Source organism: Alternaria metachromatica (genome assembly GCF_023757995.1).
Source record: "Alternaria metachromatica strain BMP 0045 chromosome Unknown scaffold_7, whole genome shotgun sequence".
NCBI classification, from domain to species: domain Eukaryota; kingdom Fungi; phylum Ascomycota; class Dothideomycetes; order Pleosporales; family Pleosporaceae; genus Alternaria; species Alternaria metachromatica.
In genome coordinates this window covers 898,608-924,144 of record NW_026055498.1, presented here as the reverse complement: position 1 = coordinate 924,144, position 25,537 = coordinate 898,608, and the positions used below count along the sequence as shown (strand labels likewise).

Genomic DNA, 25,537 nt, shown 5'->3' with positions numbered 1-25,537 from the left:
CAAGATATGTATATGTTTACTTTGAGTGTATTTGATAACTTCAATTCACCCGCTATCATAGCAGTCAGTTGCGTGATGGCCATTTCGACCGAGGTTCTCGCAATTCCCAGACCGTCTACCGCGCTCGATTCCACTAACAGCTCAGTATCGACCACTGCGTCTGAAGTAGAGCTTGAGATTAGCCATCCTTCTCCAAGCCTAAGTATCAACAATACAGCTAATGAAGCACTAGACGACCTAGCTGACCTCCCACCTCTCCCCTCTCTAACCCACGATGAAATCGAAGATCTAGATCCAACATATCCAGACTACCGCGCAACAATCCATTACTACACCCTCTCCCCCAGCGGCACACTAACCCAAGAAACGCACCCCACCCCCGTATCCCGTACATCTGTCCTCCTCTCCCTAGAATACTTCTACACTCTGCGCGAACACCTAACCGCTAGCATATCCATCTTGGAAACGTACCCAGGGACTTCGCTGGTAGGTGTAAACGACACAGAGGCGACCCCTTCAAACGTCCCGTGGGAAGACACTGTCACCGGCGTAGTAGCCCCCAATGCACACACCCAAAGCGACTCGCGCAGAGACTCCAGATCCGAGCGCGAAGCCTTGGATACTACAATACGCAAGTCTCCTTCCTTCACGGAGTTGGAAAGAGTCCAGAATGAGTTTGCCATGCACCACATCGCCATTAACGAAAACCTCCGCGCTGCGAATAGTGGCTGGGCGTGTCAGTCTTTTGGCCTACCGGATCCCATGGGCGCGGCGAGTGATATTAGACATGATAGGAACTATTTCGCGCATATATTCCCTACCCCGACTGGTAAGGGTATTCAGTTCGAGTGGGCGGTTAAGAGAAAGGCGGAAGAGTATGGGAAACTGTTGGGGTTTGTGGAGGACGGTATTTGTGTTCTTCAGGCTCAGCTGGATGATCCGGGGATATGGGTTTCGTTGGAGAGTATAGAGAGGGAGAGGGTGGAGAGGGAGGCGCGGGAAGAGGAGGAGAGGCTGGGTAGGGAGGGTGCGGAGCAGGACGACGATGAAGAGGGTGTGTACGAGCAAGAAGACGATGTGGAGTGCATAGAGCCGACACAGTCGACGTTCTCGCGTGTTTTCAACGGCCTGGGCGGCAACGCAGTCGCCCGGTATTGCTTTCTTTTCGGCGTCGTGCGTAACGCTGGGTCGAGATTGTGGGCCTGGTTGGGTGAGATGTTGGAGGAGGCTGACGCTGTTGCTCTACGCAGGGCTGGAGAAGGGGTACCTGGGGATTGTGGAGAAGGAGATGACTGGGCGAGTCGAGAGGACAGGATTGGAGATGACGAGTGCAGGAGTCAAGAGTACAAGACCGAAGACGGCGACTGCAGGAGTCAAGAGTACGAGGTTGGAGATGACGAGTGCCATGGAAGTCGTACGCTAGACGCGCAACCGTCACGGCCGGATAGCGGCTGGGGTGACCCGCAATGGTAGGAGCGAGGCGGCTCGAGAGTGTGGGGTAGAGCAGGACTGGAGGAGTCAGGGGTACAAAATTGGAGATGACCAGTGTAATAGAAGTCTGGATCTTGACGCGCTTCTGTCACAGCCATGTAGTGGTTGCAGTGGCCCGCAATCGCAGGATGGAGGTGGTTCGAGCGCGTCCTCCAACTCTCCGCCAACACTGAGCTCGGGTCCTTGTAAGTGCACGTATACCACACCACGCGACTGATCGGTAGTATAAAAACGGCACGCTTAGTTTGCCATGTCTACTATGGTATCCTTACACTTAAAAAACCCATTTATTTCCAGTCAGCGTCATGGCTGGTACCTCTCGCTTTGGGCATAGCCATGTTACCCAGAATCATCCTACATGATCCAGTAACAGTCACTCTCTCACACACTCCGTAGATCGAGTCACTCGCTTCTAGAGACATCTGACTCAGGCGCAGTATAAAAGCTGCTCTCAATATGGGTGTATGCTACTTCACTCTACAACACATTCGAAGACGAGCAACGAGCACGTCACCACTAAGAATTATTATCCCAGATCTTTTCAAATTCCTGTGTCTCGATTCTACCCGAGATGGCCGTCCTCACACGCGCCCAAATCCAAGCAATACTCCTTCGCCTCCAGACCAACGTCAATACCACAGTTACCTTGGCTGATATCATAACTGATATCAACGCTTCTGCACCAAACAGTCACTTATTGCATTTAACACAGCAACCAAACGGCAGTTATATACTCAGTCCCCGGTCCGGCTTTCACACTATGGTCGGTGCGTGTAACCATGAGCTGAGAAACGGTTTCAGTTCTGCACATTGCGAGGCGTGCCCATCCCAGCACAACTAGCAAAAGCTGATTATTGTCGATTATATAGGCTATTACAGAGACAACTGGCCTGATTTCTGGATTGGGCTGCATCAGACTCCGATTCCGCAGGTTTTGAGCAATAGGAATATTCCTGATCAGAGGACTACCGCGGCGCCTACCGCGGCGTCTACTTCTGCGTCTGGCTCCGGCCCTGCCACTACTTCCACCTCGGGGCCTACCTCGTCGTCTACTTAGACGAGTCGTGTGGCCGAAGACCCGGAGCTCGAAATTGGGAGGGAAGACGGCTTGACGATACCTTTATTGCTATAGGGTGTGGGGAGACTGAAGATGGTAATGGAACAACCTCTTTCCTTTCTCGTGATGGACTGGTAATTGGGCTATACTAAAGTGGTGGAGTCTACTCTCGTTCAATACCAAACACGACTCGCACAAACAATGGTTCCTTGCACGATAAGTGATTCTTGCTCACCTCGGAATTTCACTTATTCAATCTTGACAGCAGACTGACAAGAAGTGGGAAGGCGCACAGTGGTAGGCTTCAAGTGCCGAGAGGGCGCAATGAACTCGCTGAACACTACTAGAGGAGAAGTACAGTTGGTGCCCATCAGCTGCTATCTCGTTTACGATCGATTTCTTTCTTTGTACCCATGAAAAGCACTTGCCATATAAAGGTAGCGTTTCTCGTGAATAAATCTAGCTATTATCTTTTGTCTCTTAGATCTTTCTCTCCAAAAGATATCTCGTTCAGGCGCTCGCATTTCACTGGCCTATTGCTTTCAGACCTGTAGTCTTCTGATCAGATCTATCAATGATTCTACGCTCAGATCGTGGCACGAGCATCTACACAATGACACGCGACTTTGAACTTGAAGGTAGTACACACCTTTTTGCTCACGCGCTACTTGTTGTTATTGTCAAGACATGGCTAACTATTGTTTCCTTGCGCATAGCCGCACTATTCAGAACCCTCCTTCCACAAGACTCAGCCACGTGCAGTCACTCTCACTCACCTCGAATTTCCACATACTCACTCTTGAGGCATCTCCCTCCCTCCCAATATATAAACAAGCCATCAGAAACCATTTATCCCTCTTCCCTGAACACCCCACCTTCAAGATCAAGAAATACAGCCCAACATCATCAATCCTCTTCCCACCCTTTACAACAAACCCAAGCATACAAATCCCAACAACAATGCCAAACGTCGCTTCAGATCTGATCCCCACCAAGGCCGGCCACCTCCCCGGAATCCTCACGTTCCTCAAGTCCGGTAACCAGGTTACCTTGACCGACATCCGGACCATGTTCGACCAAGTCCACCCTGGCAGCGCTGCGGATCACTTTGAGCCCTTCGAAGGCGGTTACAAGCTCACGCCTCGTTCGGGCTTCGTCAATCTCATCGGTAAGTATCCTTCTGGGCTGGACAACAATGTTGGTTCTGCATGGATTTCGCACTGCTCGAAGCGCTTGTCAGACAGAGACTGACCGTGAGCTTTCTCATCACCGACAGGTCATCTTAGGGACGAATGGCCAGAGTTCTGGATCCAGATGCGCGAGCAGCCCATCCCGGAGAGCTTGAGCAACATGCAAGGACCGCCCGTTCAGTAGACGTCTTCCCACCCAGGTGGATATATGGTACGGTCAAAGACGGATTGCGACAAGGGAAGGGAAGCGAGACGGTTACTTTGACGGGATGTCGCAATATTCAACACGGCTGGAGCTATTGGTTATTGTCCGGCTGGCCTTTGATACATGTATTCACTGGTTATTGAGATAGTGTAGTCTGCACGACCAAAGTAGACATTCAATAAGAAATAAACCGTTTGCAGTAGTAGCCTCCTCGCTACGCGATAAGTGAATGTAAGTCTAATACCTTTCTGATGTATAAAACGGGCGAATTACAAGAATGATGCGAGTGTCTTGTTGATCTTACAATCTTGCAAAGATGTTGACAGGTGGCTTATTTCCTCCAGGGTGGTACGCCCGATGACCTAATGTATGCTAACCCCACCTCGCACATGACAGCGCGCACATCCCTCCACCACATCATCGCAGCGTACCTAGACAAGTAGGGCTTTCAGTCATCTTAGTGTTGTATCCAGTGTCCAAGTTCTTGTTGGCCAAGGTCGATCAGGTTGGTACCTAGGTAGAATCTCCTTGGCATCGACTCAGCCACCATGAGTTTGGGATCATGTGTTATGAGGCTGTGCTGCTGCCTTGGGGTCGATAGGTAGTGTTGATTCTGAGCACATCATCACATGGAAATCCTATTCTCGGAGCGTAAGCGCTAGTCAGAGAACAACTCTTCGATCATGGCTTTTGATGAAATCTGTTTCTTATTCTATTCTTTCCTCTCTTTATCGCGCTTAGACATACGAGCTTCTCGCCCTCTTTTAGTTTCCTGCTCATCTTCTATGTAAGTTGGTAGTGCAGCTAGGTTCTTTAATCAACAGCTACTTACATCCTAACAGCATCAGACCAAATCGTCCAGTGATTACAATGATACCACCGACTGGCCTCGTCGCTGAAAGCGAGATGAAGAGAATACGAGAATGCGCAACAGAAAACGAAACCCTGGCTCGCTGCTGGGACAAACCGCATGTCGCTCTGGTATCAATGGAGTGGGCTCCGTCTGGTCTGGCCTATTCCTGGAACGGCTGGATATCCTGTAACGAGGCGAGGGGCTACTGGAAGCAAGTAGAAGCGATGCGAGTCTTGTCTGTGGAAATCACCACCCCAGCATCCCCAGCAGTATCAACTACTCAGGATCAAAGCGATGAAAGACAGAACAAAGCGCACGAGTACCGATTCTGGGTGCCGTCCAAATGGAACGGGAGACCAAACGTTGCCCAATCCAGCTTTGTATCGACCAATGAGGCCGTCGCGGGTCTCGAAAAGATGTTCCATGACTTGTCATCAACGTATCCGACAATCTGCGTCTGTTTCCATCGACCAACTTTGACACGGCAGGGTCTAGCCGACATCGGATTCAAGCTACCAAAAGGCACTATTCTTGTCGACATAATCAAGGTACTAGAGTACCAGTCCAGATTTCGAGACATGCTCCCAAAGGTCAAACGCTACGTCAATAGTCGCCTAAATGTTGACATGCGCGACAGGGTTCGTTTTGGAGAGAGATTCGACGCAAGCGACAGTGGCGCACTTGCGTCCGACTTCAATAAACACGCACCAAAATATGGCCAAACCGACGAGTGGCGTGACATCATCCGTAAGAAAGAAGACCTTCCGGCTGGTACTTTGTTGGGGATTCTTGGGCCCGAGGCAGAAGCCCACCTGCGGCAGATTAAAAAGATAGAGAAGATATACACACTAGAGAGGGATGGGCGCTGGGGAATCGACGAGGCAAAGCAAGCAAAGGAGGATTACCAGAAGCAGCTTGCTATGCTACGCCAACAGACAACTGAGTAGCTCTGAGATCCAGAGCATCACGAGGAGGGGCCATCGCGCAAGTTCTGATGCGAGAGAGTTGTTGGACTCGAATAGGTGTGAGATGGAGATGTGACACTTCCAAGGTTTTTCTCGCCTCAGGTGGGGCCGAAGTCGTTGATTGGCCGGCTTTACGCGCAGTCAGGGTCCGACGCCAACATCTTGAGAACAATTGCCCGGTGCTTCCTTTACATCACTTTATGATATCAGAAAGTCGCTGATTAGCCAGCTATACGCTTCCACCATTCAATTGATCTCACTACAAATGATCTGCGTTCGACGCGTGACACAGCCTGATGGGGAGCCGACAGCGAAGTTCAGTGTCGGCCTGATTATACAAATTAAATCTACGAAACCAAACAGTACAGAGTCTTCAACTTGTGACTGCGGCTCGTCACCCAGGCACTTCAAGGAGCGCATTTACTCCCACACAAGACTGGCCAGCACTCAGAACAATCAGGGTTCGGCTCCGGCTCATCCTTGTGGTTCTCGCAATTCGCGCTCTTGTATTCGACGACACGCTCGTAAATCATGTGTTCGGGCCCTTGGTTCTCTGCACAATCGCATTCATCTTCGTTCGAAGTTCCACCGCAGTCTTGCTCATAATGATCAAGAGCCTTCTGGTCGTCAATCAATGCGACGACGTATATGCGCTCTCTCGTATCCGCATCGAATTCTTGATACAGCACCATGTTTACGAACGGCTTGTTGATGATGGAGAATGAGTCGCTACCATCGTGGGCAGATTGGAGGCTTTCAAAGGCGGCGCGACCAATCTTGATTTCGGGGTGTGCTGATAGGAAAGCATCTAACTTTGAGGGGGAGCTCTCCTGGCTTGCAGCGACAGCCATCGTGGGTTTCGATCGTTGGGTATCGGTCATGTTTCGAGCTGAAGATGAGGCGATAGTTGTATTCTTGGCCAATGTGGTATCGTGAGAGGAGGTTAGATGGAACGAGCAAAAGCCCTAGACGATAAGGGTCACCTATGCAGGGCTGATTACCTCGCGTTCTCTTTCGGAAGCTCAGCCACCTATGCGCCCTGGAGGCTAACGCCTAGACTCTTGCTTCGCCCTGTGGATGTACCTAGCCACATGATTCGGAGTCAGCCAAAATGTACACCATTAAGATACTTCCAGGGTTCTAAGACCAAAGAAAGGTAGCTCGGCTTCATGCGGACTTTGGAGTGCTTGGCGAGCTGGGCGCTAGTCCCGTTATAGCAGTGGTGGCTCAATGATGTTGCTGCCTGCGCGAGCGTAACTGTAGCCAATCGTTGGTCTCCTGCATGGCCGAGAATAATGTCTTTGGCAACGCGAGGACCACCATGCAGTATGCATCAGATATAAACAGTCAGGAAGTACCAATCCGTCGAAATGCTCACATTCAGCCCCTTCTGCTACTACCAAACTCACCATCATCATGGCATTCATTTCGCCTCCCTTCGACGTCACATGCCTCACAGCATATCTTCTGGCTCCGTTGAACGACAACGAGCTCGCAAAAGTCAAGACAGAATTTGAACTCGGCGCCTGCTCTCGATTCCAGCCACTGCTTGAGCTCAAGATCATAAGACCCCCCGATGATTACATCGGCAAATCCCATCAATACATGCGCACCAAAGAGAACGAAGCAGGCCGGGAATCCCCGTTCGTCGTCATTGACGAAGATGCAGTGAAAAGGAGTGCAGTATGGTACGTGGATGCCTTTGCCGACGACGAAATGGTGGAAGAGGGACAAGCAGAAAGTACACAAGTAGTCCTGAAGCTCCTTGTGAAGACGGAATGCCTGGCTCTGACGTACATCAACTACGAGATTGCCAATATCGACATCGACGAGGATCTGGACAATGCTGAAGTGGAGCGACCGCTGAAGAATGATTTCTTCCAGCCCTTGGTGTCGGATTGCGGTGGAATGGATATGGGAGAGCAGCAGCGTGATCAAGACGTGGAAGTGACGGCTGAACTGGGTGAATTCGAGGAGACTAAGGAGAAAGCTCTGCTTGAGAACTTCTCTCCCCAGCCAGATAAACTTGGGAAGCTCAAGGACGAGATTGCGCGGGCTGCTGGTCTACTCGCAGCGTGGACTTTTGTTGATGAGGCGCAGCCGGTGGATATGTCTGATGGCTCACAGAAGACGTTTCCGGCGGGAAGTGTTGTACTTCAGCAGAAGTACGATCCAGATTTCCCGTGGCCGGAGTACAAGTGGCCAGAGGGTTCATTGTAGTAGTATATACCCTAGGTAGATAGCGAGGAATTTGGACACCGGCTATCTCTGATCAAACGACTAGCTGGTGATTAGCTGTGAAGTGGGAAAACCAGACCAGATCACGATCAGAAGATGACGTCTTCTTTAGAGGTGGGCTTTACCTACATAGGTACCAAAGACCACCCACGCACAATACCTAGGTAGTCTTCCTGCGGTCTGATAAGTGAACACGAGCCGGATAATTTTCCGATCAACGCAACAACCAAATAGCGACTTCGATACCATTATCTCGTCGATCCGATAAATACTGACAAAGCCATGTACATACCTTCCTGATTGGGACTAGTCGCAAACGCACCACCACTTATCCCCGCGCAACATCCGATAACCAAGACACACCAAGACTCTAACCATCAACAAGCATCACCATGGCGGGCAAGAACTGGGGAAAGCAGACGCCTGTTCCGGTTCCGTCGAAGCAGTATAGTCGCTCTTACTATCGTCAATTCGTTGGAAGCGCGTTGTTTTGCTTAGCGGGTTTGGCTTTCTTACGTCATATCACCGTTCCTGTATCATCGCCATGGCAGCTTCCATCCCGTTCAGGCGATGTCAATTCGAAAGAGCAATGTCCGCAGGTCGAACCCCTGTTCCCAGCGAGGAAGACGAAAGAGCTGGATGAGATGCAGAGTTACCTGACGTCCGATGCTTTCCGAGACGTTGCCATCGAGCGCCTATCAGGCGCCGTCCAGATCCCCACGCAAAGCTACGACGACATGGGCGAGATTGGAACCGATCCGCGCTGGGACATCATGTACTCCTTTGCCGACTACCTTGAGAAGACTTTCCCGTTGACGCATGCGACATTGCAGTTGGACAAGGTCAACACGCATGGCTTGCTGTATACGTGGGCTGGCACGGATGCGAGCTTGAAGCCTAATCTGCTCATGGCGCATCAGGATGTTGTGCCTGTTCCGGACTCTACGGTTAAGCAATGGACGTATCCCCCGTTTTCTGGTCATTACGATGGGAAGTTTGTTTGGGGCAGGGGTGCAAGCGACTGTAAGAACCAGTTGTTGGCTATTTTGAACAGCGTTGAGGCGTTGATTTCTGCTGGGTTTACTCCTCAGCGGACGTTGATTCTATCGTTTGGATTCGATGAGGAGATCTCTGGTCGCGAAGGCGCAGGCCATCTTTCACAGTACCTGTTAAAGAAGCTTGGCCACAACTCCATCGCCGCCATCATCGATGAAGGCGCCGTAAACGTCGAAAGCTGGGGTGCAAACTTCGCCATCCCCGGTGTCGCCGAGAAAGGCTATATCGACGTCGACATCGTCGTGCGCATGCCCGGCGGCCACAGCAGCATCCCACCCGCACACAACGGCATCGGCGTAGCCAGCGAGCTCATCACCTTAATCGAAGCCAACGCCTATGAGCCCTATCTCGCAGACGAGAACCCATACCTAGGCCTCCTCCAGTGCGGCGCCTCCCACGCGCCAGACTTCCCGCACCACCTCGGCAAACTCCTCGACAAGCGCTCCAAACGCAGTCTAACCTGTTCTAAGAAGTCCTCCAAGGATGCCCTCGCACTAGAAGCAGCAAAAGCAGGTCCAGGCATAAAATACCTCTTCACAACCTCCGTAGCCGTCGACATCATCCACGGCGGCGTAAAGACAAACGCCCTGCCCGAGCGGACCCAAATCACAGTAAACCACCGCATAAATGTCGGTTCCAGCTCCTCAGCCGTGAAAACACACATCGCGTCCCTCGCCGCCCAGGTAGCGCAAAAACACAACCTCACCCTCCACGCCTTCAACGGCACCGAGACCCCCTCGAGTATAACCCTCTCCCACGGCCCCACCATGCTAGAACCCGCGCCCGTAACACCCACATCCTTAAAATCAACCTCACACTCACACTCCAACAAAACCGCAACGCCCTACCAGATTCTCTCCGGCACAACCCGTGCGCTCTACGGCAAGGGTCTGCTAGTGAGTCCTGGTATCATGACTGGGAATACGGATACGCGCTATTATTGGGACTTGAGCGAGAATATCTTTCGGTATGGACCTGGTTGGGATAGGGAGCAAGTTGGTCTAGGCAATATTCATACGGTGGATGAGAGGGTGGGGGTGCAGGCGCATTTGGATACGGTGATGTGGATGTGGGGGTGGATTAGGAATATGGATGAGGCGGTTTTGTGAGAGAGTTGGTGGTGAATTTGGGGATGTGGGAGATGAGAGATAGATGAGGATGGTTGGAAGGGGGTTGGAATAGCTTGTACTGAGATAGCAGTAAGGAATAGTAGTGGCAAGAGCATGAAGTCAACAGTTTGATACCTTCACGCCTTTGAGACAGAGAGCATCGGTAAATGTGTTTGATTGAAAAGGTTCATTCTTTCATCAAAAGCTCTATACATTATGGTATAAATGTGGAACAAGGATGTACCACTCTCGACAGATACCTTCCGAAAGCGGTCCAGGTATCTTCCGAGAGTGGTACAGCCTCAATCACACCTATACCATAATGAACACCGCTTCGATGAACATGATGATAATTTTGTCTCTCTCTCTCTCTCTCTCTCTCTCTCTCTCTCTCTCTCCTCTTCCAACAGCAGCTATGCTACGTTCTCGTCTTCTGCCATGAAATGCTCGGCTGGACCCAACGCCAAAAGTGTATGTACACGCGACAAAGCGCTCATAAGACGCATCTAGCAAAGTAAAGAGATAAAGCCATGATATCATATCAAATCCCATCTGCAGGCACACATTGTGCCTACAACCATCCAATGAAGAAACAAAAGGGAAGCACAGCCGCTGACGTCGATGGAGGGTACCCGCTCGACCGCTCGATTGTAACGTAAGGAGAAAGTAACCTCGCAAGGAGAAATCCGCTAGTCAGTCTGTCAAAAGAGTAAGAAAGGTATGTCGGAACCGAAAAACAACCGTCTAGTGCTTGGGGCAGCAGCATACGTGTGGACCACTCTCGATGACCTCCTTGGTGGCTTGGTCTTCGTACTTCTTGAAGTTCTCCATGAAGAGCTTGCCGAGCTTCTCGACTTCGCCCTTGAAGTCGGCGGTGCCGTTCCAGGACTTGGCGGGGTTGAGGAGCTCGTCGGGGACGTTGGGGCAGGTCTTGGGGACGGAGAGACCGAAGGTTTCGTAGGTCTCGTATTCGACGTTGGCGAGCTCGCCCGAGTGGATGGCGTCGAGGATGGCACGGGTGTACTTGAGTGGGCAGCGCTGTGGAGATGTTAGCATGTGTTTCGAATGGATCTTGTTGCAGGAGTGTCTTACCTTGCCACCGGTGGTAGCACCGGCACCGACCCAGCCGGTGTTGAGAAGCCAGGCATTGGCGCCGTGTTGTTGAATCTTCTCCGCGAGCATCTTGGCGTAGCGCATGGGGTGGAGGGCGAGGAAGGGCTGAGCGAAGCAAGAAGAGAAGGTAGCCTGGGGCTCGGTGATACCCTGCTCAGTACCAGCCATCTTGGATGTGTAACCGGAGATGAAGTGGTACATGGTCTGCTCGGGGCTGAGCTTGGAGATGGGAGGAAGAACACCGCGGGCGTCGCAAGTGAGGAGAACAATGTTCTTGGGGTGGCCTTCGGAGATGCAGGGAATCTTGGTGTTCTCAATGTATTCGATGGGGTAGGCGCAGCGGGTGTTCTCGGTCAGGGTGTCGTCGTCGTAATCAACAACACGGGTTACTGGGTCGAAGACAACGTTCTCAAGAATGGATCCGAAGCGGATGGCGCCGTAGATATCTGGCTCCTTCTCGGCAGAGAGACCGATGCACTTGGCGTAGCAGCCACCTTCGATGTTGAAGACACCAGTGTCGCTCCAGCAGTGCTCGTCGTCACCGATCAAGGCACGCTTGGGGTCGGCAGACAAGGTGGTCTTGCCAGTTCCGGAAAGACCGAAGAAAACGGTAACATCGCCGTTCTTGATACCCTCGTTTGCGGAAGAGTGAAGAGTCAGGACGTTGTGCTTGACAGGCATCTCGTAGTAGAGAACAGTGAAGATGCCCTTCTTCATTTCTCTGCAGAGATAGGGGTACGAAGTCAGTATATGTCTCACATGCACTTCGTACAGTCAGAACTTACCCTGCGTACTCAGTACCGAGGATAACCATCTCCTTGTCGGCGAAGTTGAGGGCGACGGATGTTGACGAAGTCATGCCGCTGGTGTACCTGTTGGCGGGGAAAGCACCGGCATTGTAGATGGTGTAGTCAGGCTCGAAGTGTTCCAGCTCTTCCCTTGAAGGGCGGATCAACATGTTGCGCATGAAGAGAGCATGGTAGGCACGAGCGCAGACGACACGAACGCGAATCCTGTAGCGCTTGTCCCAGCCGGCGAAGCCATCGACGACGTAGATGCGGTTCCTGGTGTTGAGGTAGTCGATGGCACGCTCACGGTTGATACGCCAGACCTGGATGGGATGTCAGCAAGAGCTCAAGATGGGCACGTGATAATATTCCAGATGGATCGATGGAAGTTGATCCGTCATGCAGGCGCGATGCGGGGCAGCCGAGCCCCAGAACCGCGCCACGTGCAGGGATGCGAACTCCATCGGGTATGCGCCTAGCGTACATGACGTCTGCCGCCAAAATTTCACAAGCCAATCCCGCGGTTTGACGTAGACAAAAGTTTAATGCGTAGGAAATGCGGAGAAGACTTACGTCGGCCTTCATCGGCTTGTTTACTGGACCCCACCAGACGTCGTCTTTTGACGAGTCCTCCTCGACGATGCGCTTGTCCGAGGGTGAGCGGCCGGTCTTGGCTCCTGAGTATGCTGAGAGAGCGCCTGAGGCTGTGATGGCTGAACCGGTCTCGTATACGAGCGCATCTTCGTAGAGGGCAGCGACTGAAGGGTTGGCGATCTGGCATGGTTAGTATTGGAGTTGAGGTTTGTACGCCCAGGTAAGCTTACAATGGCTACACGGTCATAGTCGATGTGTGCCTTGTCGTGGAGGGACTCTTCAATCTCCGTGTGTTCCTTGTTCGGCCTTGAGATAGTCGTTAGTTTTATCCAACTCAATTGACCTGAGGTCAGAGCAAGGATGGCACTCACGCAACGCCGGAAGGGTGGAGATTGGTCTTGTTGACGCTTTGAGAAACCATGGTGTAGGATATGAGTGGAGAGATGGAAGAGGAATGGAAATTAGAACGCTGTTGTTTTGACACCTGTTGACGGGCAAAGTCTTGGGCCAAAGGAGCTGGGGATGCAGTTCTAACAACGGGGTCCGAGGCAGCTTTAATACCACTCGAAGCCATTCTGACGACGTCGTCTGCACTCAGGCTGGCACTGCTGGGCCGGGGACAAGCTAGCGCTACTGTCGCTGATTGGGTAATGGCGCGTGTTTGGGTAGTGGGAGTGCCGGTCGGCTCACGAGGGACGAAAATAACGCGGAGCTGGGCACGAGGGCTGGGTGACTTCGGAAGGAGCGCCCGGCAAGTGTAACCACGACACCCAGCTTTATGGCTGCCAAAGCTTAGGCCGACGACGCGCATGGAATGGCAAATTCTATTCTTCTCTAGCTAGGACTAAGATGAGGTCTGCGGTCACGGTTGTGTCATGGTCGACGACTTTTCGCAGTACCGGAGCCCTCGTGACGACTGTTACAGCTGCGTGAACGGCAATGCGCGCGTCGGTATTGGCTGGAGGGGCTGATCGCACTTACCCCACATTCACGCTCGCTGCAAGCGGTAAAGGCTCAACGACCTTTCGTCATTGTTTCATTGGGCCACATTACGAACATTTCGGCTATAACGACTCTTGGCCTATTTTTCGCCGGAGAAGCTGTGCTATTGTAGACCTCGGTATGATTTAAGAGGGTGACTAGAGCGGCCATGAACAACCAGTACGAAATGCCTCATACCACAATCAGTACATGCGCGTCCATATTGCGCATCGCGATAATCAATAGTCGACAGCATAGCTCGGCCACACGAGGCGGTGCAAAGATACCACAGTTCCGGTTCCAGCTCGTGTGCAGTTTGCGATCCACACAGACCCCTGCACTATGATGGAACGCCGTTCGGCTTAGTCCTCGATTTCACGATGCACAAATCAAGGGCCTCGGACGGGCGGCGCTGCCCATCGGAAAAGCTGAGGCATTTCGATGCTTCTCACGATGCCTTGTTAACCCGATACCTGCAAGATTGGGTTTGCATGTGTCAAAGTGCCGAGCATCTCGTGTGAGCGGTCTTGTTAATCGCGCATGGCTCGACAGCTACGACTGAGACCAGCACATCCATGATACTTCACACGTCAAATGCACAGTGGAAGCTACTGCACTCTGTACACATGACAGCACAGCTGTCAAAATTACTATTAATGCTACACCGCTGGCTATACGGGTGACTATGGTGGACGCTAGAACCAAGCCTGTACGTACAGAGAAACTCTAGCACATGCTCTAGATCCCCAAGAGGCATTTCGCGGGGAATGCACGAGGCGGAAATGAGCCCCACAGTGCGCTGGGATGGGCCGTCCCAAAGCTGCGTCTCCCAGCCCTGCGCGTTCCGGCCGCGGGCAGGCTAGGAGTTTTCCGGAACCCGCGTCTTCGCAGTCGACGTCGAAGCATGTCGCTGCACACTGTGCCGAATATCTGCTATCTTTGAAATCTCTGTATCAAGCTGCATCGCCGCTCTGCTTTTGCTTTGCTTCTTTCTTTTGTTTGCGCGCGGCCGGGCTGAAGAATGACTTAATCTGGCGTAGGCCGCCCAAGTACAGCCAGGTGCAGATGAAGACGACGGAAAAGTTGAAGAAAATATACGCCCACATAATGCCGAAGTCACGCCATATGTACTGTGGGAAGACGTTGAAGGATGCCAGGAAGGCTTCTCCAGTTGCGTACTGACAGAACCCACAGTTCCCGTCCGGCTGGGCTTCGACGTAGCCCCCTGCTTGCTGCGCGAATTGGCCGGCGTACGTCTGACAGTCTTGGCCAGGTGGGGGTGGAAAGATCGCCATCTCTTTAGTCTCGCATCGGATGGTTTGACCTTGGACGAGTAGCGCAAGGAATCCTTCAAGCAGGTACTTGAATGGAGTGAGCCAATACATCCAGCTTTGCCTGCGCTCGAAATTAGTATCTGTATCATACCAGTTCATGGACATTACTTACCAGAATGAGGGTAGCGCGTTGTATGGCACGACCACACCGCAGAAGGATACGATGAATGTAAAGAACAATGGCACAAGTAGCGACGCGAGCAGCTCGTTGGGAGAGAACGACGCAATAGCTTGTCCGAAGCCCAGATAAAAGACCTCGAACAGCATAACGAAGAGCCAAACACTCGCCGCCGTGTACGTGTCACGAGGGAAGCCAGGCGGGAAGTACCAGCAGCACCAGTAAATAGTTCCAGCAATAATTCGGTAAGGCAGCTCGCTGAGTATCGTGCCCCAAACCATGGCAGTCCAGGAGTATATCTTAGCACTGCCTTCGCGAGACTCGTAGATACCGCGCACGCTGAGGAAGCGGGGTTGTAATTGCTGGATCAGAGGAGGTGCGATGGTGAGGGTCATGAAGATGGAGAAGAGTCGGGATTGCATGTCGATCTGGCTGTTTCCGAGGTTCCAGAAGGTGAAGCCGTTGAATAACCCAGTGATGATGTGGAGCATGATCATTCCTTGAACGTAGGGTGGATCCCGCCAAATAGCCACGAAGCTTCGTTTGACGACGGTGAGCCATTGCTGAGGGTACGGCATCGCGTATTCTCGGTCATCGCGAGCCTCGTCGTTCTTCGATGCGTCGCGCCTGCTGGAGGTGATATCCTGGATCTCTTTGCCGAGCTTCTCATTCTCTGAGCTCTTCTCCCAGACGTCGCCCCAGTCTTGGCCCTTGTAGTCGGGGTTACCGGCACCGATAGCTTCCAACATGTATTCGGCAGGGTTGGTGTGCGGGGGACATTTGTCGGCGCCGTTTGCTTCGAGGTACTTGATGAGATTCTGGGAGTCGTGGCCTAGATCACCGAAGTAGACCGTGCGGCCGCCAGATTTGAGAAGCAAGAGCTGATCGAAGTGCTCGAATAGGACGGCGCTGGGTTGATGGATCGTGCAGAGGATCGCTTGACCGGCGTCCGCAAGCTATAGTCGAGTTAGTGAGTCGTCTTATATTATCGAGGTTTGTGAACTTACCTTGCGCAAGAAGCGAACAATATTGAAGGCAGCACCAGAGTCAAGGCCGGAAGTAGGTTCATCAAGGAACATGAGCAGTTCAGGTTTGCTTGCAAGCTCCACGCCAATGGTAAGACGCTTCCTCTGTTCTTGGTTGAGTCCATTTCCAGCTGTACCGATAGCTGCACCAGCAATGTCGCGCATTTCAAGAAGATCGATAATCTTCTCGACGTAGTCGTACTTCTCCTGGATAGGTACTTCCTTCGGTTGCCTCAACCGCGCTGAGAATTGAAGTGCCTCGCGTACTGTCGCTGTAGATTCGTGTACATCCATCTGCTCTGCAAAGCCGGTCGAACGCTGGAAAGATTGCGGAAGTGGCTTTCCATCGACCAGGAAGTCTCCACGAACAACGCCAAAGTCGATGCGCTGGGCAAGGGTGTTTAGCAATGTCGTCTTACCGGCACCCGATGCACCCATCAGCGCAGTAAGCTTGCCGGGTCTGACGAAGCCCTGAACGCCCTTGAGTAACGTTCTCTCGCCTTTCTCGTAGGGGATGGTGTAGGTAATATCTTGGAATGTGAAGATTGTCTCGTTCTTTGCCACACCCTCAGCCGTCTTGTCAGAGTCGTCGTTGTCGCTGGAGTGTTTCTCGGTGATTGGCTCGCCATTGCCAGCTTCCTCATCCTTAGGTAGGGTCTTGGTCTCCATCTCTTTCTCAACAGTCTTGGGAACTTGGCCGCGCTTGTAGATAGTGACGGCTCCTCCGCCTTTGTTGGGCTTCTGGATTTCCATACCAAAAGCAGTTAGTGCCACAAAGAAGAGGAAGAAGGCACAGATAAAGCCAAAGTTGCGCCAGAGATGCGATCTGCTGTATCCAAACGCTGCAGAGATGTAATCCGGACCGGCGACTGTAAGCGATCCTGGCCTGTTGCCTTGAATAGCACAGGACTGATACTGCTCCTGCGCACCGGGAATTTGCGGCGCGATGAACGGGGGTACACACTGGATCTCGAGGTTGTAGAACTCGTTCGCTAGGAGACCTTCGAAGCCGTATTGAATGGGGTTGATCCATCGTAGCCAAGAAAACCACGGGTGCATCTTCGCCGGAGGAATCAAATAACCAGTATATACGACAAGCGCCTGGATGGCCACACCAGTAATCCGAGTTGCAACGTCCAAGGACCCTACTAAAGCACCAATAGCTCGGAAGAAGGCATACATGGTCATTGTGATGATCCAGAGGAAGAGGAGTGAGATGAAGAACTGCGATGCTGTCCGCGATAAGTTGGCCATGAAGTATACAACAATGTCGAAGATGAACACCTGAACCAGAACAAGGGGCATGTCGATAAGGGTCTGCGCAATAGCGTAGGCGGCCGGTCGGTAGAAGGAGAAGGTCTTGTGCTTCAGTAGAATGGGTCGGGATTCGAAAGCAGACGTAAGCTCAGCGAGAGCGAGAAGGGCGTTGAAAAGCAGCATGAAGAAGATTACACCACCTCGTGGAAACACGCCCTGAGCCGTGTTTGGAAGGTTATAGAACAATGAGCCGACGATAAGGGCCTGGAAGAAGATGCCACCCCATTTGCCAATAAGAGATTGCGGGTCTCCCACCATGACGCGAAATTGGCGGTCTGTACAGGCGACGACTTGAGCTGGGAACGAGATGGTGAAGTTCTTTTTCTTGGTAGCTTTAGTTCGTGCCTGGTGACGTTCTTCAGCCTGCTTCTTGGTCTCCTTGTCGAACTCATCGATCTCGGCCAGGTTGTCATTGGCTTGCTCGCTGCTGGCAAATGCTTCTCCAAAAGCTGCGCCAGTGCGAGGAATGCGATCTTCCCAGCCCTCCTTGATCTGTCGCTCGTGATCATCGGTTACGGACGTCAAGAAGTCACTGGTGGTCCAGCGCTCGGGCTTGACGAAGCCCAGATTCTTGAAATACTCCGCGGCCTTCTCAGTGGGCCCAAAGTAGCAGCAGCGGCCTTCGTGAATCAAAAGAACCTTGTCGAAAAGGTCGTACAAAGACTCGCCTGCCTGGTATAGCGCTACAGCAGTCGAGATTTGGGCCATGTTCGTGAGAGATCGCAGACTCTGAACGTATTCGAGAGCAGTGCTCGCATCGAGACCTTTTGTCGAGTTGTCCCAGGACTGTACCGATGCCTTGGTCACCATGGCCTCTGCGATCGAAACACGCTTCTTCTCACCACCAGACACACCACGAATCAGTTCGTTGCCAACCTTTGTACCCAGGGTGTGCTCAATCCAGAAAAGCTTGGTGACTACACGAAGGAACTCGTTGACATAGTCGTTGCGGGATTCGCCTTCCTTTCGTGACTCTTTGCCAGGTGTCCTTGTCTTTAAAGCGAACCTGAGTGTGTCTTTGACTTTAAGCGTCGCATAATGGAGGTCCTCTTCGGGGTTATATAGCACCTCCGAACGGTACTTCTTACCCATCTCGTCTGCGTCAGTACCGCCATACGAGACGTCGCCGGTGATCTCTTCGTAGCCGTATCGTTGGTTGCCGATCATCTTGAGGAACGTTGAACAACCCGCTCCAGGTCTGCCAAGAACAAGCACCATCTCGCCAGGTCTTATGCAACCAGAAAAGTCGTCGAGAAGGGTACGGATCGGGGGCTTGCCGCCTGCCTTGCGTGGCCCCTTGGTGAGTAGGTTCTTGAAGAATCTCACGGGGTCTAGGAAAAGACTTCCAACACTCGGCTGCAATGCCGCTCCAATACCCATGCCCTTAACGGTCAAGTGCTTGAAGATTACACCTTGATGTCTCGTCTTCTCCTCTTCTGATGCTTCCTGTCTGGTGTGTCCGAACATCTTTCCCATAAGCTTGTTGATCTCATCCTCTTCCTCTTGGCTTCGTCCTGTCGCACTAGTATTCGTCTTGCTGAGGCCATTGGCCTGGCTCGTTCTTCGCCTGGACAACGCGCGGAATAGGTCGTCTTCGGTCATGGGTTTCGAGTTCTTCGACTGGAGGCCGGGCCTCTTGGCGGTTTCGGTACGCTTCTCAGACGGCTCCTCTGCTTCATGCTCTGAGTCTGAAGAATCATCGTGAAGAACTACGTGCTCCTCGACTGGGCCCCCTGATGTCGTCTTCTGCAGGTAGTCATTGGCTGGGAGATGCTGGGTGGTAGATTCATCGCCAGAGACAATCCCGGAAGCTAAATGGCTGGTTGCGGCATCTGAGGAAGGTCGAACATCTGGCGATGGTACCGCCGTGGAATTGCTGGAAGCTGAGAATAGCCCTGAGCCTTCTGCACCGTAGTAGCTCCGGCTACTGGTGTGTAAGGCGCTTGAGATGAAGGTATCGTGTGTACTTGTTTCATTATTGGTGGCAGACGCGTCCGAAGTAACGTGGGACTGTTGTTGCGACGCGTCTTGTATGTGCTGTTGATCGGAATCCTGGAACGTTCCTGCCTCGTTGGAAGCCATCGCGAAAATCTCCACAGCCTAGGAAGGCCAATGAAAAGTAGTATGCGCCGTGAAAATACTACGAGAATAATCGCTATCCAAGGATCGACGGTAAACAAAGATGGCTAAAAGAAGCCGTTTGCGACGGTCTCAAGGGACTATCCGCGAAAGTTGCGGGCGTTGTGGGGGATCCGAACGGAGGGACAGTACTATAACATAGTTCCCAGTGACAGTCGCCTAGAGCGCTTCGCTGCGCGCACGCACTTGTTATGTGCCTCATGTTTGCGACGCGTCGATAGTCCAATGTTGAAGTGGTGATGTCATGTTGATGTTAGATCCCCAGATCGGTAAATCGGAGTTTAGCCTCGCATCCAACCCGAGAGTGATTCGACGCCTCCTTGATCGATGCACGATCTGGTACATCCGCCATGCGATTTGTGGAGGCGCTAGGTGCCCGCGGGGCGCGGAGAGTTGCTGGTGCGTGGGCGTTGGATATGTTCAGGCGCGTCAAAAGCATGCGAAGGCGCGAAGCGTTCAATATCCGCTTCCTTGTTGTCTCTGCTTTGTCTTGGGTAATGGGTACATTGCATATTACAGCGCCTGAGCGCTGATGGGTAATGTCGAAGTCTTGCTTGATGCAAGCGCGTTCCGAGGAGCAATATGTCGTTGCGTCAGGCAGGAGAAGCCAAGCAGTGCTTGTAGTCTCAGCCACTTGGCCTCGCTTCCACTTTCGGCCGACGCAGACGTCCACTTTCCTTATCTTGTCCTCGTGCCGCGACTCATCGATTGCGGTTTCGCGAACCCCTTCTGCTTTGCTCATCTCGATGTTTGAGTTAACCCAGAAACACATTGTTTGGCATGGTTCAGGCCTTGCAACTCCCATTCCCGCAAGAGTTCAGTTCGCTTTTGAGGCAGTTCAGAAGACGAGGAGAAGCCGATTGAAGAGCAACACGATCTCGCGACGGGCTGTGTAGGAGGAAATTTACTCGTAAAAACAAGGAACTTTGCAACTTCACCCTGATCTCTCAGTCTCTCTTCAGCACAGCGTAGAAGAAAGCACACTTGGCAGCAACTCCCACATCATCAATTCTGATGAATACCGAGAGTCCTATTTTGTATGCAGCAGCATCGTCCCAGGCCCAAAGTCAAATCGAGAGCCTTGATGTGATTTGACCGGAGACTACAGCCCTCCGCATCCTTCAGGACGCCGTCACTTCCGGGAGTTCTACACAGATCCTTCCCTCTTTCAGCACCCCGCAGTATTAAGACGTGGCGCAACCATGTCAGGCAACCACTATGGTTGTCAGCAGACGAATTTGTATGAGACCCAGAAAGGTTTACAATTCAACATCTTTGCGAAACGCCACCACAGCGCATCAACAGATGTCCAATTTCCGAACTGCCTTCTGAACATGGCACAGACAGGCGGAACATTCCATCGTGAATCGTCATGGTCTTACAGTATAAGCATAGGCGGTAAGCCCATACTCGGATCCCGTCCAAACAGTAAAGAGCATGGTGCGCATACTCTCCGACAGACCACCACTGGACGTTGACTAACATGCCTCATCAGTACCTGATGCAACCCCATCGAAATCAAGCCACGACAGTGAGAAAGACGACGGCACGAGAATCAGAGAAGATTGGGAAGTTGTCGAATGGCCCATCGCAGAGCCCACCGTAGAGCCCACCGTAGAGCCCACCGTAGAGCCCGTCGCAGAGCCCGTCATTGAAGACACGGAACCGGAGGAACCAGGCTACCGTAGTGTTCGCAGCCAGTTCACATTCGACGTCGGCTGGGGAAATTGGAGAACAACTGTATTTAGATGGGATATGAATGCGAGGTTCAAAGAATCGTGATAGGGCATTTGGGTTGGGTTAGGTAGAAATGTTGTAAACGAACCATGGTACGCTATACCAATATACACCAAAAGTCACCACCTTAGACCATAGTTCAGCTCACACTGGATACATCAAGTGAGTCATTGAAGTTTTCACAAATGAAAAAATAGACTCTTATCTCAGTGCTCTGGATCCTCAATATAATCTACGACTTAAGTCCTCCGTACAGACCAACGATCGATCTACCATTCAGACGACTACCATCCCATCAAGTGCCATCTCGACGAACACCTTCGCAAAACCTACCACCCCAAACCTATACCAGCACGATCCGTGGCCATGTACAAACCGGCGCAACCCTACCAAACCCCAAACCTCAACACAATCCTTAACGACCCTGCGAAACACATCGAAAAGATCAAGATGGCTCGCCGAATTTCCACCTCATCCACATCCGCATCAGCCTCAATATTACCAACCCCACCTCCCTCCCCACCTTCATCAGCATCATCATCGTCACCTAGATGCAGCTCCCCAACTTCATCAACTTCATCAACATCAACATCATCCCCCAAATGCAGCACCCCTGCATCCTCAGCACAAAGACCCAAACCAGGACTACTTCTAGATTTGGAAGGAAGACTTTGGACGACGTACGCACGGTCCAAGGCTTTTACGAGGTTAGCGCCACCAGTTTCGAATAAGAACGGGATGGAAGGGCCACAGTAAGAATGGTAGGATAGGAATGGTCGAGTGGAGGTAGAGAAGTGAAAGTATGATGGATATGGATGTATTGGACGATTGAATGGATACACAATAAAGTGATATCGCTGTTAGAAGATACAATATCTTCAGTCCAGGGAGCTATACATCACAAAAGAACGCATAAAGTCAAACAGTTATTGTCATGGAAAGGTATTCATTTCGCTTTTGCGCTATCCCTTCCCTCTCTCATCCAAGGTTCTTTTTTGACCGCCGCCAATGCAGCTATATAACAGCGCCCATGACAAATCCAGCGCTTGACGCCATAACATCCCTAATCGTAACAAAAGACATGACATTATCTACACATTTTCGCCTTCCATACTATCCAAGCTCAACCTCTCCTCGAACGCACATCTACTTGGCGTTCTCAGGGCGGAGGGAGCGGACAGCCTTGCCAGCGCGCCAGATCTCCAGGTCGTCAATCTCCTTGAGCTCCTGGTTGTACTTCTCGCGGTAGTCAGGCTGGCTGTTGTACTCGAGGGAGCGCTTGGTCTCGCTGCCGTTCTCGACCGAGGTGTAGAGGTCGTCGAAGACGGGCTTGAGGGCGGCCTTGAAGCGCTTGCTCCAGTCGATGGCACCGCGGCGGGCGGTGGTGGAGCACGCGGCGTACATGTAGTCCATGCCGTTGGCGCCGATCAAGGGGTACAGAGACTGGGTCGCCTCCTCGACGGTCTCGTTGAAGGCCTCGGAGGGGCTGTGGCCGCGCTCACGGAGGACCTCGTATTGTGCGAGGAACATGCCGTGGATTCCGCCCATCAGGCAACCACGCTCGCCGTACAGGTCGGAGTAGACCTCCTTCTCGAAGGTGGTCTCGTACATGTATCCGGAACCGACGGCAACACCGAGGGCGACGGCCTTCTCCTTGGCCTTGCCGGTGACGTCTTGGTAGACGGCGATGGACGAGTTGATACCACGGCCCTCGCGGAAGAGGGTGCGGACAGTGCGGCCGGAGCCCTTAGGGGCGACGAGGATGACGTCGATGTCGGTGGGGACTTCGACCTTGGTGAGGTCCTTGAAGACGGGGGAGAAACCGTGGGAGAAGTAGAGAGTCTGGGTTTGTTAGTTTCAGATCTTGTCGAATTGATGAGTATTGCTTACCTTGCCCTTGAGCTGGGGCTTGATGGCGGGCCAGGTCTCAGACTGAGCGGCATCTGAGAGGAGGTTCATGACAATGGTGGCCTTGCCAATAGCCTCGTCGATGTCGAACAGGTTCTTTCCGGGAACCCAGCCATCGGCCTCGGCTTCCTTCCACGAAGCACCGTTCTTCCGTACACCGACAATGACGTTAAGGCCGTTGTCGCGCATGTTAAGACCCTGGCCGTGGCCCTGAGATCCGTAGCCAATCATGGCCATGGTGTCGTTCTTGAAGTACTCAAGAAGCTTCTCCTTTGGCCAGTCATCACGCTCTGTTTGCTGTCAGCTTTGATCCCGATGCATCGAGAATGGTCAAACTCACCGTAGACAGTCTCCTTGGTTCCGGCAAAGTCAATGGTCTTGACACCACGGGTCTGCTGGAACTGGCTTGTGACAGCTGCGCGGGGAGCAGCCTTCTTAGCACCAGCACTCAGAGCAGACACAAAAGTGCGCTTCTGAGCGGGAGTGGAAGCCAATTGGCGGGCGGTTTGGCGCAGAGCGCGGGTAACAGGTCTTGAAGCCATTGTGAATGTGTGTGAAAGGGGTATCTTGGGGTCAGAATTGTTTGGCGGGAATATGGGCTTTTAAACACGCTGGGCTCGATCGTCAACCCACCCAGAATTTCGAGTTGGGGAGCTTGGACCAGGCCGATTATCGCTGCCCCAGACCGACCGTTCGCGTCCTTGGCCAATCACCGTACGCCGTCAGAGTGCTAGCAGGGGGGCCGGAGGGTCGTCGGGGAGGAATGCGTGTCTCCGAGAGCGGTTCTGATGATATGAGGCATCGCTGGACCCAGTCATAGTGGATAGTGCGTGGCGGCTGATGACTTGGTGAGATTGACCGTAGTCTAAGCGGGCCTATTTACTACGAGGTAACGTTGCGCAGTACGGTTTGCGTGTAGCTATCACGGGCTGGGTAGACGGACACAGATTCAGCATGGCGGTGACGCAATCTTCGAGCAAACATCGCAGTCACAGTAAAGTATCACGAACGGGTAAAACCATTTTTATGCGCAAATGTGCAGTCATATTGTATGAGATCTTGGAAGACTATCTTGCGCCCGTAAGATACCCATGCACCCCCTACATGATGCGCCAGGCTATACATGCAGTCGCTAATGTATTGACATGTTCACCTCCAGCCTTCTCCCATGCATCAACCTTGTCCTGTAGTGAGCCCGTGGCTCGGTCTCATGTCATTGTGATGCATCCGTCCGTGGATGGGCATTTCGAAGGACTGCTGCGTGAAAGCTTGTGTTGTTCTGATCCTATGCGATGAAGCTCATTTGAGCACACGATCGAAGTTCTGTCCCTTGACTGTGCCGCCGCCGAGCGATGCGCGCACGTTGCGCTTGAAGCCCTCTCGGTTCTGCTTGAGGTCTTCGGCGGCCTCCTTATTCAGCGGGTCCGACGCGTTCGGCTCGAGGAAGAGAAACTGTGATCTGTCAGCATGCCATTCCACATCTTGCAACCCTGTAACGTACCTGTAGACCAACAACAACCGCATTCAAGTTCAATACTGGTTTCCAGTCCTCTCGCAGAATGTTCAAGCAGACGTTTCCCTCCAGGTCGATGTTCGGGTGGTAGATCTTCTGTGTGCACTTGACTTTTGGCGGGTCGTGGGGGAAGTTCTGGTTGATTTTGAAGTCGAATCTGAAGCGTCCACCCTTGTACATGCCCTCGTCAGGGTCGATCGTGAGTTCGAAGTTGAGGATATCGTCGGGGTTGGGGAAGTGCGTCTTCATCGTTGTGCCGAGAGATAACTCTTCAAGATCTATGTCGCGTTAGCTTTGCGAGGGTACGGTATGGAGTCGAGAACTGGAGGTACCTTTTTGTGTTCGCAGTTGGGCCGGGGTGACCTTCTTCTTCTTGCTCGACGCAGCTTGTGCAGCCTCATCCTGCTGCTGCTGTTTCTTCTACAAGATTGTTAGTCGTCTTGCATTGCCACGCGACACTAGAATCCCAAAGACCTACCATAGACCATATTTTCATCATCTTGGCGGTATTGTATGCGGCGTCCGGGCTATTGCCTGTATAAATGTAACCGCGTTGGTGTGCTGGAATGCGCGCGCGTGAGGGTCGCGGGGCAAACGGCGGGAGGTAGAGGGCTAGGTGGCGGTTGGGTGATAGGGAGAGGCTAGTAGAGAAGGCGGCGAGTGCGAGGGCCTGCGAAAGTACGAACTCCAAACGAAAGAAGGGCTAGAGATATTATACGTGAGAGTGAACCTTGGAAGATAAGTTGGGCAGGCTGCCACGATCCACGGGCGTCCGTGCTGCGACGTGGGGTCCGGCCACGGTTTCT

The 25,537-nt window shown here is 52.4% G+C and overlaps 10 protein-coding genes across 10 annotated transcripts; 5 read left to right on the top strand and 5 right to left on the bottom strand.

Moving 5' to 3' along the window:
* Positions 1 to 75: 75 nt before the first annotated feature.
* On the top strand, positions 76 to 1,473 carry J4E83_004303 (uncharacterized protein; the record flags this gene model as incomplete). The annotated part of the gene is made up of 1 exon (XM_049331232.1): positions 76 to 1,473. One exon carries the CDS (start codon positions 76 to 78, stop codon positions 1,471 to 1,473), a length of 1,398 nt encoding a protein of 465 aa, XP_049189778.1.
* Positions 1,474 to 3,508: 2,035 nt separating this feature from the next.
* Positions 3,509 to 3,922, top strand: J4E83_004302 (uncharacterized protein; the record flags this gene model as incomplete). Its single annotated transcript, XM_049331231.1, has 2 exons — positions 3,509 to 3,716; positions 3,825 to 3,922. 2 exons carry the CDS (start codon positions 3,509 to 3,511, stop codon positions 3,920 to 3,922), a joined length of 306 nt encoding a protein of 101 aa, XP_049189777.1.
* A 650-nt stretch (positions 3,923 to 4,572) lies between these two features.
* On the top strand, positions 4,573 to 5,743 carry J4E83_004301 (uncharacterized protein; the record flags this gene model as incomplete). Its single annotated transcript, XM_049331230.1, has 2 exons — positions 4,573 to 4,594; positions 4,806 to 5,743. 2 exons carry the CDS (start codon positions 4,573 to 4,575, stop codon positions 5,741 to 5,743), a joined length of 960 nt encoding a protein of 319 aa, XP_049189776.1.
* Positions 5,744 to 6,168: 425 nt separating this feature from the next.
* Positions 6,169 to 6,642, bottom strand: J4E83_004300 (uncharacterized protein; the record flags this gene model as incomplete). Its single annotated transcript, XM_049331229.1, has 1 exon — positions 6,169 to 6,642. One exon carries the CDS (start codon positions 6,640 to 6,642, stop codon positions 6,169 to 6,171), a length of 474 nt encoding a protein of 157 aa, XP_049189775.1.
* A 535-nt stretch (positions 6,643 to 7,177) lies between these two features.
* J4E83_004299 (uncharacterized protein) lies at positions 7,178 to 7,981 on the top strand (the record flags this gene model as incomplete). The annotated part of the gene is made up of 1 exon (XM_049331228.1): positions 7,178 to 7,981. One exon carries the CDS (start codon positions 7,178 to 7,180, stop codon positions 7,979 to 7,981), a length of 804 nt encoding a protein of 267 aa, XP_049189774.1.
* A 410-nt stretch (positions 7,982 to 8,391) lies between these two features.
* J4E83_004298 (uncharacterized protein) lies at positions 8,392 to 10,164 on the top strand (the record flags this gene model as incomplete). Its single annotated transcript, XM_049331227.1, has 2 exons — positions 8,392 to 8,449; positions 8,567 to 10,164. 2 exons carry the CDS (start codon positions 8,392 to 8,394, stop codon positions 10,162 to 10,164), a joined length of 1,656 nt encoding a protein of 551 aa, XP_049189773.1.
* Positions 10,165 to 10,908: 744 nt separating this feature from the next.
* J4E83_004297 (uncharacterized protein) lies at positions 10,909 to 13,080 on the bottom strand (the record flags this gene model as incomplete). The annotated part of the gene is made up of 6 exons (XM_049331226.1): positions 10,909 to 11,202; positions 11,257 to 11,998; positions 12,063 to 12,388; positions 12,639 to 12,839; positions 12,890 to 12,965; positions 13,031 to 13,080. 6 exons carry the CDS (start codon positions 13,078 to 13,080, stop codon positions 10,909 to 10,911), a joined length of 1,689 nt encoding a protein of 562 aa, XP_049189772.1.
* A 1,513-nt stretch (positions 13,081 to 14,593) lies between these two features.
* Positions 14,594 to 19,516, bottom strand: J4E83_004296 (uncharacterized protein; the record flags this gene model as incomplete). The annotated part of the gene is made up of 3 exons (XM_049331225.1): positions 14,594 to 15,035; positions 15,087 to 16,048; positions 16,100 to 19,516. 3 exons carry the CDS (start codon positions 19,514 to 19,516, stop codon positions 14,594 to 14,596), a joined length of 4,821 nt encoding a protein of 1,606 aa, XP_049189771.1.
* Positions 19,517 to 22,456: 2,940 nt separating this feature from the next.
* On the bottom strand, positions 22,457 to 23,760 carry ILV2_1 (Acetolactate synthase, mitochondrial; the record flags this gene model as incomplete). Its single annotated transcript, XM_049331224.1, has 3 exons — positions 22,457 to 23,152; positions 23,201 to 23,508; positions 23,559 to 23,760. 3 exons carry the CDS (start codon positions 23,758 to 23,760, stop codon positions 22,457 to 22,459), a joined length of 1,206 nt encoding a protein of 401 aa, XP_049189770.1.
* A 757-nt stretch (positions 23,761 to 24,517) lies between these two features.
* Positions 24,518 to 25,230, bottom strand: UBC12 (NEDD8-conjugating protein ubc12; the record flags this gene model as incomplete). The annotated part of the gene is made up of 4 exons (XM_049331223.1): positions 24,518 to 24,670; positions 24,720 to 25,009; positions 25,064 to 25,151; positions 25,210 to 25,230. 4 exons carry the CDS (start codon positions 25,228 to 25,230, stop codon positions 24,518 to 24,520), a joined length of 552 nt encoding a protein of 183 aa, XP_049189769.1.
* Positions 25,231 to 25,537: the final 307 nt, after the last annotated feature.